The sequence below is a fragment of the Nylanderia fulva genome, unplaced genomic scaffold (genome assembly GCF_048542155.1).
Source record: "Nylanderia fulva isolate GAGA-0341 unplaced genomic scaffold, ASM4854215v1 Scaffold80, whole genome shotgun sequence".
In the NCBI taxonomy this organism is placed as follows: Eukaryota; Metazoa; Arthropoda; class Insecta; order Hymenoptera; family Formicidae; genus Nylanderia; species Nylanderia fulva.
In genome coordinates, this window is record NW_028190917.1 from 262,205 (window position 1) to 276,760 (window position 14,556).

Genomic DNA, 14,556 nt, shown 5'->3' on the forward strand with positions numbered 1-14,556 from the left:
ACGTGTCAGGGTCGTAGGAGTATTCGGGGCGCCCGGGGGTTCACTCGGAAGCCCCAAACACGGCGACGCGGCTCTGCGTCTGCCGAAAGTGCGGTTCAGTCGGAGGACACGAGAGTGTTCCTGTCGGAGAGGGCCTGTAGGGCCGCGAGGCCTCGAGTCCTCGGAGCTGTCTCGAAGCTACGGACGCGATTACGGGAGCCTGGTTCCCGGCGGGTTGGCGCGACGGCATTGGTTTTCGGCAGGAGAGCCTGAAAAACATGGCGAGCCTCTAGATGACTGGACGTTGTACGTGTAGTCAGCATAAAAAGCCGTAACTCATCGGTTAGGCGTCGTCATCGTCCGGCGCGAGGACGAACGTTCTCGGAATCCAGGGTGGACGATTTGCAGTGTCCATTGTAGATCGACGAGTTCGATCGAGAAGGTTCGGCCGAGCTTAACCTTCGACGAGGAGAGTCGAAGTTTGAATATTGGAAGATATATATTTTTCCTCTCGAAAGTGATCTCTTCTTCGATGAGAGAATATTATAAACGTTAATTATATACATATTATATATATACTGGAGACGTGTCGTTAATTTGTTCCTGGGGAATGAAAGTTCACTTTACCTCCATAGTTATAGCAGTGTTGTATCATTGGTTTGTATCAAAAGTAAGTAAAGAGATATTAATATTTAAGAGAATAAGAGATATAAATATTTTATGCAAGAAAACCACGTCTAAAACCCTGTAAAAAATTTAATAGAGTATCATTGATATATATACATCTATGTATATATAAAATCTTATTAATATTTCTTGTGCAACATATAAATTTATTAATTTTATATTATGATATTCATTACATTTTATTATTTATTAAATTATATTATTCATTAATACTTCTCATATACATCTAAAACAAAATTATTTTTAAAGAATACAAGACAATAATGCATAATTTTGACTCAAATTATTTAATAATGCACAAATTATGTATAATATATTGGATATTTTATATATATAATAAAATATATATAACAAAATATACAATATCTATATATGTATATAAAATAAAATGTCTAATAATGTATTGAACCTTTTCAGAGAATTAGAATTAAGGTATCAGGCAACTGATCATGCGTCAGCATGTATAGCTTTGAGGGAGACTACAGGCGCAAGCCACAACAGAATCTGGCAGGAGCCAGCAGACGAGATGAGAGGACTGTCCTTCTGCAGCACGCTCAGCTAGAGAGATTGAAGAGGGAGCAGCAGCGGAAAAAGCATGACGCTGCATTGAAGATACAGGCGCGCGCGCGCAGCTTCGTCACCAGGAGGCAGCAGTATACACAGAAGAGGAAGGAGTTTGATGAAGCGCAACAGGCTACAGGACGTAGGAACTTGAGTCTGGACGAGCTGGTGCCCTATTTGAGGAAGCTCCTCTTCTTTTACAATCGCGTCTCAGACACCAACAGACTGATATGGCTTCTGCAGCATTTCCTGAAGCATCAGAGAGACATCAAGCTAAAGTCCATAAGCTCATCGCAATGGTTGTGGCGATTGCGGTAGGCTATAAATGTAAAAGATAATGCTAAAGAAATGTGAAATGGAAAATGTACGTTATATTCAGAACTGTTCTACTATTATTATTTGCATTTTATATAAATATATTTATAAAGAAATAAATTTATATATATATTAATATTATATATGATATATTATGATATATTATAATATATATATAATATTAATATTATAATAATAAAATATATAATTAAATTTATAATCTATAATTTATATATATATATATCTAATATAATATATAATATAGAAATAATGAATGATATAATATATATAAATTATCTAATAAAATCTGGAAAATATATTAGATAAGAGTATTGACAAGATATCTTGAATAATTCATGAATTCACGTATGCAGGTGGATCCTTTGCATGTGTATGCGGTACAACACAAAGACCCTCCCAGACGGAGCTTACTCCTTGGCGATACCGTTGCGTGTTCTGGAGGCGTTCACCACGCGAGAGGACACGGAGAAGGTGCTACGCGAGAACAGTTACTGGCAATTGGAGAGCATATTCGTTTATTTAATCCAGCACAGCTACTTCGAGCAGCTGAGAAAGCTGCTGGACGAGAAAGTGCCTCTGATGGTGGAGGCAACGTCGGTCGCGCCCACCCCGATCTCCAAGTGTCTACTCGACATGCTCAAACGACCGCTGGACCTGATCTCTTACGTGGACCGGAAGGAAGAATTCTCTACGCTCGTGCTCCAAGAAATGTGCAAGAGTGTGTTTTCTCCGAGACTGTCCGATCCAATCCGCATGTTTGTTCTGCCGGCATTGACGGAATTCAAGACCTTTCCGTATGTCCAGTTGATCACCTGCGTCAATCGTCTTCAGCTGGAATCGACGATAAACCTGCTCTACTGCGTTCTATCCTTAGACTCGACAGATCAATTCTGTAAGAATCTATTAATCTCGTTAATGACACTTGGCTTCAATCATAAAGATGTATAGATAAAGATTAGCCCTTTTTTCTTTTATATGTAATTTTTCTTATACTTATGTAATGTAATCATATTTTTTAGGTAAAACTAACTTTGCAAAACACTGTTCAACAAAAAATATTTTTTTTTCCAAACACCAGAACGAGATTAATCGTTTCTTATAGTTTTTTGGATGATAAATACAAATCCGGTTTCCAAATTGCTCCATCAGTCACAATTTTGAGAAATTTTAAATTAAAATTGAAGAGAAATTTTATTGCAATCAAAGTAAAGTATGCTGTTAGGACTTTCAAGTCTCAGAAGGAATTTTTCATGTCTGTTGTGGTTAATAAGAAATCTCCATGGTTAAACATTAGTATGTGTATTGCAGAAGTTAACATACAATTAGATCATTGTCGATTTAACTAAGTAGTTCTTAAAGATATTTTAGGTCATTGAGTATGAATTCAATGTCAAAAATTGTCAAATTCAAAATGGTACTTAATATGGGGAATGTTAAAATTTAAAAAAATGCTTCTTTTATACCATTTTAAATTTGAAAATTTTTATATCGGATTTGTATTCAATCTATAAAAATAAGATTAAATGAACATAATTAAAATTTCTTTAATTGAAATCACAGCTAACTTCTACAATATATCCTATTTAACATTTAATGGATATGTTATTGATATAAAAGGACATCAAAAATTCTTTTCAAAGATTGAAAGTCTCAACAATATATTGAATTGCTATAAAATTCCTCTAGTATGTCCCACATATTATATCTATAATATAACAAATTTCGTGAAAAAAGCCCTCTTGCAACTTTAAAAATTCCTCAAAATTGTGATGTGATGGAATAATTTAGAAATCAGATTCATATTCAGCATCCAAAAAAACTAAGAAACTATAAGACTAGTCTCGTTCCAGTTAATTTTTTGTTGTACAATGAAACTGACGCAGAAGTTAATCAAATTACTAAGTCGGTTTTTTTTTAACGCAGCCTGGTGCAGATCCGAAGACGCGCTGACGAACTATCTCCAAGTCCTCGCATCTCTAAGCTCCACCATCGTGATGGCAGAACAGAGTGCCTCTGAGCAGCAGCAAGCCGCCGACAACGACTCGGACAACGAATCCGATGGGAACCTGAACGACCAGGAAGCCGACATTCTGCGGAAGTGCATCGAGATGCTGAACGAGCAACAGCGGGTCAACTGCATCCTCTCTGCGATGGAGCAGAGTCGATCCGATCCCGCTGCGCTGTTGCAGCCCCTGTGTCGACTGTGTCACCACCTGCTGATCACCAACAAGCTGGCGGTTCACAAGTACAAGCTTCTCTACATGCTCGCCTTCAAGCCGCTGTTCCTCAAGCACCTGTGGACGAGTCTGGTGTCGATTTGCCAGACTTCCCTGTTCGGCGGCACCGCCGCGGCGACGCCCCTGCTGCAGATCATCTCGCGCGGGATCGCCCTCTCCGCGGAGGACACCGACAAGATAGTTCCTCTGCTCGCGGTCTTTTGCTCTCTCTTCAGCCTGCTGATTGCGACGTTGCACGACACCGAGTTCTTCCTCGAGCAGAACAACTCCGCGGAGCAGAATTTGTCGAACAATCGGCAGCAACATGCCATGCCGTTCACCATCCTGGAGCTGGCGGTGCTGTCAAGTCATTTGAAGGGCGTATGTCTGGGTCTGGTGGAGCTTGCATTTCCAGACACTCGACCCACGGTGCGAGACGATTACAAAAACGCTGTGTTAGGGCCCATGTCTACTGTTCAGTCTCGACACGACACACAGATCTGGACCCATCTGTTCAAGGTTACTCCTGGAATTAGTCTGGTGTTAATATGGAATTTTTGGGACGATTGTGATTGATCTTAAAGTCTTCTACATGTGTTTCCAATTTTGTTTTAATGACATTTCTTATGATAAATTTTTAGTTTAATTAAAAAATTAACCAGAGCTAGTCGTTTCTTGGATGCTAAATATGAATCTGGTTTTTTTGTTAATTTATTCTATTACGTCACAATTTTGAAAAATTTTGAATTAAAATTGCAACAAAAGCTTTTCACGAACTTTATTATATTATAACTACAATATGTGACGTGTTAGAAAAGTTTTATTGCAATCAAATGATATATTGTCAGGATTTTCAATTCTCAAAAGGAATTTTTTTAGTCAATCTTAAAGGTTTTTTAAGTCACTGAATACGAATCCAGTGTTAAAATTGTTAAATTCAAAATGGTGGGCTCAACAATGGTGAATTTATATATAAAAAAAAATTTTTTTTTTTTTTAATTTTGACATTATTTTGAGTATCATTTTAAATTTGACAATTTTTTACATTGAATTCCATATTCAATGACCTAAAACAATCCTTACAAGCTATTTTGTAAATCTTCAATGATCTAAATTATAAGCCATAGTTAACTTCCACAACACAGCTCTGATATTTAATCATGGATATCTTATTAATCATAACAGACACCAAAAATTCCTTTTGAGAGTTGAGTCCTAACAATATACTTTACTTTGATTGCATTAAGCCTTCTCTAGCACGTCACATATTGCAGCTGTAATATAACAAAGTTCCTGAAAAAACCCTTTTCTGCAACATTAATAAAAAAATTCTCAAAAATTTGTGACCATTGCGACATGGTGGAGCAATTTATGTTCAGCGTCCAAAAACCTATAAGAGAACCTATAAGAAACGGATGTCTCATTCCGGTTAATTTTTTTTGTTGAACACTAATTAACGATTAAAAATAAAATTACTATCTCAAATCTGATTGAAGGTGACGGTGGGTCTTCTGCGCCAGTTGCACACGCGCGACCTCAGAAGGCAGTTTTGCCCGCCAAATCACTGGATCGCGTCCAACGTGGTCATTCCCATCGACAAGCCGCAGGACTTCGCCTTCCGTAGACGTCGACTCCGGGGATACGTGCCCTTCCAGAACTTAAGAGCCTTCACAAGAGAAGAATTCGAGGAAGGGCCGCCTCTCTCGGCTACAGAAGTGCGAACTCTGACGTTGCTCCGGGAGATCCCGTTCGTAGTGCCGTTCAACAATCGCGTCATCGTGTTCCAATCCCTCATCTACAAGGACAAGCGGGAACAGCAGGGCGAGCTGACCCATTTCATGCAAGGTCCGTCGATTCAGATCTCCGTGAGGCGAAACTACCTCTACGAGGACGCCTTCGAGAAACTGTCGCGCGAAAATGAGCCGGAATTGCGGCTGAAGATGCGGGTGCAGCTGGTGAACACCGCGGGACTCGAGGAAGCCGGCGTCGACGGCGGTGGCCTCTTCAGGGAATTCCTCTCCGAGCTGCTGAAGACCAGCTTCGATCCCAACCGCGGCTTCTTCAAGCTCACCAAGGACAACATGCTCTATCCGAATCCCACGGTGCATCTCCTAGTGGACGACTTTCCCAAGCACTACTACTTCATCGGCAGGATCCTGGGGAAGGCGTTATATGAAAATCTACTCGTCGAACTGCCCTTTGCCGAGTTCTTCCTGTCTAAGATCGTCGGCCGGCAGTCCGACGTTGACGTGCACCACCTCGCCTCCCTCGATCCGATCATGTACCGCAATCTGCTCTACCTGAAAAGCTACACGGGCGACGTGGCGGATCTCAACTTGGACTTCACCGTGCTCAGCGACGAGCTTGGCGAGAGGCGAGTGGACGAGCTGAAGCCGTACGGCGCGAATATCCCGGTGACGAATCACAATCGCATCGAGTACATCCACCTGATGGCAGATTACAAGCTGAACAAGCAGATTCGCGCGCAGTGCTTCGCCTTCAAGCAGGGCATCGGCAGCGTGGTTCCGCTTGATTGGCTGCAGATGTTCAACAACAAGGAGCTGCAGGTGCTGATCTCGGGCGCGCAGATCCCCGTGGACGTGAATGACTTGAAGCTGCATACCAACTATACCGGAGGATACACGTCCGATCATCCGACCATCACCGCCTTCTGGAAGGTCGTCGGCGAGTTCAATGATCAGCAGAAAGGCCAGCTGCTGAAATTCGTCACCAGTTGCAGCCGTCCTCCTCTCCTAGGATTTAAGGTATATATACTTATATATTTAGTATATATTTATTATGTTTATTATATATTATTTATTATAAATTTACATATCCAATCTGGCTGAATTTGAATTTATATATTTAATATTTAAAATTATTATTATTATTTATACATTTAAAATTATTATTAAATTCGAAAATTATTTCAAATTTTATTGTGATATGCATAATGAAGCTCAAATTAGAATATTATATTTCAATTATTATATTTCAATTATTGAAATATTGTGACAGTATAATTGTTAGAATCAATTCTTAAACATATTTTCAACATGCAAATAGCTTTTACATTATTACGATACAAAATTATATAAATATTATTAATTATTACATAATTGTGTTAACATTCGTATATACTAAAAGGGATAATATAATAGTAATAATATAGTTATTACGTAATGGCAATAGTAATAGTGTAGTTACCATGTAATAGTATAGTTGCTGTATAATAATAAAAGTTATTAAGTATAGTTGCTATAAAATATAAAATAATGACAATAGTACAGTTGCTATATAATTACTATTACTAGTTCTATATAATAGATACTATAATATAGTAATAATAATCTATATAATAATCTCATTACTGTATCATAGTCATTAATAATTATGTGACAGTTAGTATATAAAATAATAGTAATAATATAGTTGCTCTATAATAGCAATTATATAATTATACAATAGTTATCACAAAATAATAGTAATAATATAGTTATTATTATATAATAATAAAATAATTATATAGTTACTATAAAATAACAATAAAATAGTTATGATATGGTTATTAAATAATAGTAATGGTATAGTTATAATAGTAATAGTTATTATATAATAATAATACAGTTACTAAATAATGATAATAATATAGTACAGTTTCTATAATAATAGTATATAAATAGTTATAATAATAATAATATATAAATAGTAATAATAATAGTATATAAATAGTAATAGTATAGTTATCGATTTCTCTTCGATTTCTTACGCTATATTTCCATTTCAGGAACTCGATCCGCCTTTCTGCATCCAGCACGCCGGCACCATGGATCGTTTGCCGACTTCGAGTACCTGTATGAATCTGTTAAAGCTTCCTGAGTTTCCGGACGAGAAAATCCTGCGCGAGAAACTTTTGTACGCGATACAAGCGGGCGCGGGTTTCGAGCTCAGTTAGAGAGAGAGACCTCTAAACCTTGACTTCCGGCGACTCCGTTACACTCAGTAAATGTAAATACAATGTGTAATTAAACACGTCTTAAGAAGAGAAAGAAAGATGTACTGAGAGTGAGAGGGAGAAAAAGAGAGATCGTTTTGCGTTATATCTGTGCGGAAAAGAAGCGGATTCTCAAAGATTATATTAATATTATAACAGGAGGGGCCAACTACTAAGCTAATAGTATCTATCTACCGAAGATTATTGTCGACATCACTTTGATGCAGCTGCGGCCGTTTGTAAAGAAAAAAATAAATATATAAAAAATGGGAAAAGAGGATATGTGCGGGGGACGTTTATCATGCATAAACACATTCGTACGGATATTTTATTCGGTTTCAACTTTTCCTACCACCTTTGGCCTATAACTGTAAATGATGTATATTTTTATTGTTTTATATATATATATATTCGTCATGTGTGTGTGATGTGTCCGAAAAAAACAACGACTGTGCTACTTTATTTCATAATGTATGTGAGAGAATAGATGTACGTATTTATGAGATATATATTGTTAAGTCTGTGTAAATAAAAATATTTCAAAACGTTGGAGAGAAGAAAGTTCGTAAATTATTATAAAACAAGAACCATTTGTAGAATAGATTCGTATTTAATTTTATTTATTACTTGATATTGATTTATAACTCGAAACTAATTTTAACATTATTTTTCTTTTACAAGTTATTTCATTTCCGTTTTTGCAAATTCTTTAAAAAATTATTTAAATAAAATTATTCTTTAATTACGTTAAATAATTATATATAAATGTATGTATTCTATAAATTTATTAAACGATTTACTATAATTTTTAAAAAAATGTCAGATTATTTTTATAGTTATATATTCGTAAGAGAGAGAGAGAAAAAATGAAAAAATTATCTATCTGTCAAAAAATTGTTAATTTGTCAAATTATGGAAATTTATATAGAAATAGAGAAACTCGATTTCTTTTTCAATTTATATATATATATATATATATATATATATATATATATATATACATATATATATATGTATGTATTTCGGCAAAAAAATTTGGCTCTACTTTATATAATTTTAAGAATTTTTCATTTTTCTCTAACGTTAACATGTAATTTATTCAAAACTTTTTAAAAACTAAAGTATAATTTATTCAACGCTTTTTTATTGAATAAAGCAACAAATATAAAATACACATCGATGCCGATCTCGAATAATTAAACACGTTCGACTGTTAAAATTTAATTTTTAATTATCTCGTTATAAAACAATATCCCTATAAATTTGAAATAAATCTGACAACTAAGAATTTAGTAAAGTTCTCAATATAAAACAAATTTAAATTTTTACGAACTAGGAATAAAGTGTCAGGGATAACACAGTGCGTCAGTTTCAAGGAAATAAATTAACTTTTCACCGAAATCAATTAATTATGCGCAGAATACAATTTTTTTCATGCAATACAAATAATTAAATAAATCTCAATTTGCTATATTTATTTGCAAAAACTCTCTCCCTACCTAAAAAAAAGAATATTCATATTCTTGATAGAGCGATTATTTTTTAATTACTCAAGGATATCGAGAAAAATTTATGTCATGTGCATGAGCTAATCAGTTTCAATAAAAAATTAATTTTCCTTGAAATTGAACTGACATATCCTCTGTCTAGTTCTTGCTTAGCTCGTTGAAATTTAAATTCGAGATAAACTTGACTCTGCTAGGATAATCGAGGGATTACCATCCCGACAAAGTGTAATACCTGTAAACCTTTATCTTGCACACGTTATGCATTCAGAATTTGAATATATGTTTTACTACCAATCATCCTTTTGCAGAATTTTCAACTTTCAAACAATAACTTTGTAAGATAAGATTGGCTGTGAGAGCTCTCCGCGGATGTACGTGCGTTCCAAATTTTTTAATTTATATCAATTCGAAAATCGAAATGTATTTTTTTTCAAGACGCTTCTAAAAAGAAAGATACATTAAAAATTTTATTTTCAAGAATTGATAAATTAAATTTGCATAATACATTTTTATCTCTCACTTTTGAAATTTTTATTACTCTTGAAATGAGATAAATCGAAATATCTTTAAAAGTATGTTTAAAAAAACATAAAATTATCAATTTTTTTCAAACAGCAATTATAATTTGCGACGCTTTTTTAAATGAAATAGAGAAATTTTATATGTATATATTTTTTCCAGGAATATATAAAACTTACAACCTAAAAAAATTTTTAATGTAAATTTAGTCTCATTTTTTTAAATAAATGAAGAAATATTGTATATTTTTTATTTCCTAATTTTATGCAATTTTATTTATATATAATCTCTTACTATAATTGTAAATTTTATAAAAAAGAAATTGCAATCTCTTGTCTCTGTTTTTCTTTGTCTTAAAAGTAAACAATGATTTATCGTAAAAACTATTATTTGTTTGAAATTTATTCGCACCATGTAGACGTTAAATATTTTAATTAAAACATGCAATTTTGCACGAATAACTATTTGAATGTAAATTGTTTTACTTTACAGTATTTTAATTTTAATTAAAAAAAAAGTTTAGTATATTTTAGGAAATAAAATTTTTTTATCTGCAACAGACATATATAGTTAAAAAAAGAAATAAGTGAAGAAAATAAAAAAATAAAAAAATAATTAACGTTCAGATTTCGAAGAACAATTCCTCCACTTTATTTTATGCATAACAATATTCCAATATTATTCCGAGACTCTTAAAAATAGAAACAGTCGCACGCTTTAATTGAAGCTTTTAATATCGTAATTATGACACCGTTAATAATAAGTAACAATTTGAATTGTGTGATTCGTAAAAGCACAATTTTGCATAAGTACATTAATTTCGTGTAAATGCAAGCAGAATTTTTGCGATGCACGTCCTCTCGTTTTAAGATCACATGTCTTACTTATTTAAATTCCATCAATTTTACAATAACAATAATAATAATAATAATATAAATGCGCACCATGAAAGAGACATTTTATTCATATAAAAATTTATAAACAATTAATATATATATAATTTAATATGGCTGAAAAAAATTTTCTCAAATCTTTCCTCGAAAAGAGAATAATGTAACGAAAAATTATTACATTTATCCGCGCGCATTTTTCGTGTTATTATTTTCATTCATATTCATTTTATTTATATTATTCTTATTTTCTTTTCACTCATATCTTATGCAAATTACCGTCTTTTCACTGCGTGGGCAGCAGATAAATACATCGTGGATTATATGAGCTATATATATATAAAATATAATTTTGTTATAAAATATTATTTTGAATTTATTTTCTTCCTTAAAGTTGCATTTTTTGTTTATATTTTTCTCTTTTTTTAAGTTAATTTAAGTAATGAATTTTGTAGATGTATTCGAAAATGTATGCTGGATAACATAAATTTAAATATTTCTTTTATAATTTTAAATGTGATACAAAAATAAAATATATATTTTTTTTTATATAAATAGTATATAAATATAATAATAACAATTCTACGAAAAATATTTATTATAATATGTCACATATATAAAAACAATAATATATGTATATAAAAATATGTAATACATAAATATTGCACAAAATAATATAACTAATATAATCCTCTATCGCGAGGATAAACTTGATACTATTAATTGTAATTATGAAAAAAATTATATAATAAAATGTTAATATTTTAAAGATAAAAGGAAAGAGAGAGAAAAATAAAAATTATACGTTTTTACTAATTTTGTGAACCTTTAAATAAAACGCAATTTTTGAGCAAAATAAAAATTGTTCATTGTAGAAAGATAATGTTAAAAATAGAAAAGATCATCTCTTGACATTTCTCTCACTGAGAAGAAAATTTAAACGAAGAACTTGTGGCCAAAGAACATCCAACATTTTCCGATCATCCCTTTTATGTACGTCGAAATGTGTATGAATAGGTTTTAAAATATTATAAATTTTATATAATATGTAACATATTATAAAAAATATTATATATATAAATATAAAAAATATATAACATATATATAAAAACCTAAATAACAAACTCGTCAATAACATATTTAAAAAAATATTATATATATATATATATACATATATAAAATATATAACATGTAAATAAAACCCCAAGTAATAAACTGACGTCATTAAACGTCAAAATGACATACGGTTGCTACCTGAAAACATTACCTATATTATATATATGTATATGTATACATATACATATATCTTATTATATAAAAATATATTGCAAGAAAAAATGTAGTAATAAACATAGTAATCCTATTCTTTATCGCGAGGATTAAATTAATATTTTTAAACATTGCCAGCATGAGTTAAATAATTGTATTTTTTTGAAAATAAGGAAGGAGGAAAATAAAAATATAAATTTATTTCGCAACCTTTATTTAAATAAAAATTTATTTTTTTTCAGCAAAATAAAAATTGTTCATTATAGGAAGATAATGCAAAAAATAGGAAAGATGACATTTCTCTCTCTCTCTTTCTCATAGAAAAAATCGACGACAAACGAAGAAACTACGGTCAAAGGACATCCAACAGTCCCCGAACATCCTTTATTATGTGGGTCGAAATGTTATATGAGTAGCTGAGTTTTTCAAACAAAAAGAGAAAAGAGGAAAGAGGAGTATAATATTACAACTCGCGGCGATTATTCCCGAGAGAATAACAATGATTAACACGTTTTCAGCGTATCCTGTATATAGGAACCGCAATATCCTCCCAAAGAGAAAAGAGGAGGAAAATAGATCTGTATCGGTATATGTTCGCAATTAGCTCGCCTACATTCCTCCCTTATTCTCGAAACTCCGCTTCCCATCCTTTTATTCCGTCATAATTTTCTCCTGTAATTTCGTTTTGCATGTCCGTCGACTCGATTCTTTTCGTCCTGCGACCTTCCTCGACATTGAGAGCAGCTCGCAAAATCTAAAAATTCGTCACTTTTATAAAATAAAAAAAAAACAAGTTTCTCCGCACTTATGTAAAATAAGATAATTACTAAAAATCGCGAACCTTTTGCGAATTTTACCCCTTCGGGATCATTATTTCTTCATTATAAATTTTTAACTTTGTATAAAACTGTAATTGTACTGTAATTTTAAATTGTATTAATTATATATTATGTTTTTATAAATATATAATGTTTTATTCTTACTAAATGTTTCGAATATTTATAATAAACACATTAAAATAATAATGAAAAAGAATTAAAAATATTGCAAGACTTATTTTACGTAAAATTAGGTCTTAAAATATCTTTAATTTAATTTTTTTAATTATTCTAATGTGATTATTATAAATAATTCTGTATACAATTAAAACTTTTTACTTAATACAAATTAAAAAAGCTTTATTTTATTATATTATATTTATAATATGTATTTATTTTAAATCTACTCTTATACAGTACTAAATATAGTATATAATATAAAACATATATATATATATATATATATATATATATATCAAAGCATTGCATTGTTTATTCATTTATTTAATAATTTAACAATAAATTTAAACTCAAAAATTATAATGTCCATAACTCGATGGGAGGTCATTCGTAGATCTACGTTGATAGAAACTTTTTTCATCTTTCAATGTCCATTACTCACCATCCACCTTTAAAGTAGAGAACACTTTTTTATTACATTTTTTATTACCCTGTATTATATGTACCTAAAATCATATACAATGCATTTGATTTATACTATACAGGCTATTTAATAGACCAACAAACTTTGAAAAAAAAAGAAAGCTTCAAAAATCAATTTTCTTCTAGTTTTGTTTTAACACATGATATGAAATAAAAATTTGTGACCTTTTGAGTTTGTCGCCTTTTGTTGATTGAAAAGTTAATGGAATAATTTGTCAGTATTTATTGCAAAAAGAAAGAATCATTTTTATACATATACTAATATTTGTTCCGTGTTTTGTTCGAGATTAAGATTCAATTCAATTTTTTCGCTTATATGCTGATTTACTGTTCAAGTCATAAAAACTCCTATTTCCTGTGGTATTAAACTAATATTGAAACAAAACATCGTACAGGAAAATATTAACAAGTTTATTTCGAAGTCTTCCATTTTACTTCAAAATTTATTTCTAATTTTTCAACACACCTTATATATTTATTATAAAAAAATTAAATGCTCTACACAGAGAAAATTTTCTCTTAGAATTGATTTTGAAAATCGTGGGACAATATCGTATTGGAAGAATTTTATAAAAGGGGTTCTCTAATATTTTTACCATAATAAAAAATATTAATATCACGATAAATTATAAAATATATTTGATTAATTTTAATTTTAATAATCCTAAAAAATATACTAAAATTTAAATAATTTTAAAATATATTAAAAACTATGTTTAAAAAATGTATGTTTCTTTAAGTGATTTAAATGGAAAAGATACCAAAAAGTAACATATGTAATATTTTATACACATCTTAAAATGTGCAGCATGACAATTTTCTTATTACCAAACTGATAAAATTTGCATACGGAAAAAAATTCTCTTGCCGTAGCTACATATAAATATATTTATCAAATGGAAGAAACCTCTTAAGGATCTCTTCGAAATAAAAAGTGTTGAATTCGTCGATGAGCAATAACATGTCAGAATCCAAAATTGAGCCGTAAGTAACAAGTTACTGCTCCGAAAATTCTAAAAGAGCAAAGGGTAAACGCGGTACCCCTATACGCACACGCGGCGAGACTATCGACTATAAAGAAGGGGGTGAGAGAGAGATAGAGAGAGAGAAAGCGGG

The 14,556-nt window shown here is 31.6% G+C and overlaps 2 protein-coding genes across 2 annotated transcripts in view; one reads left to right on the forward strand and one right to left on the reverse strand.

Annotated features, from left to right (window-relative positions):
* Positions 1-4: 4 nt before the first annotated feature.
* Positions 5-8,322, forward strand: LOC114931645 (ubiquitin-protein ligase E3C). Its single transcript, XM_029303774.2, has 6 exons — positions 5-649; positions 1,084-1,541; positions 1,917-2,455; positions 3,487-4,298; positions 5,276-6,544; positions 7,567-8,322. The coding sequence occupies exons 2-6, from the start codon at positions 1,126-1,128 to the stop codon at positions 7,732-7,734; spliced, it is 3,204 nt and encodes a 1,067-aa protein (XP_029159607.1). The 5' UTR covers positions 5-649; positions 1,084-1,125; the 3' UTR covers positions 7,735-8,322.
* Positions 8,323-12,356: 4,034 nt separating this feature from the next.
* Positions 12,357-14,556, reverse strand: part of DNAlig3 (DNA ligase 3) — a 77,192-nt gene continuing 74,992 nt past the window's right edge. Inside the window, exon 21 of the mRNA XM_085489350.1 lies at positions 12,357-12,713. The gene's annotated coding sequence lies outside the window, so the exon portion shown is untranslated. The remainder of the gene's footprint in view (positions 12,714-14,556) is intronic.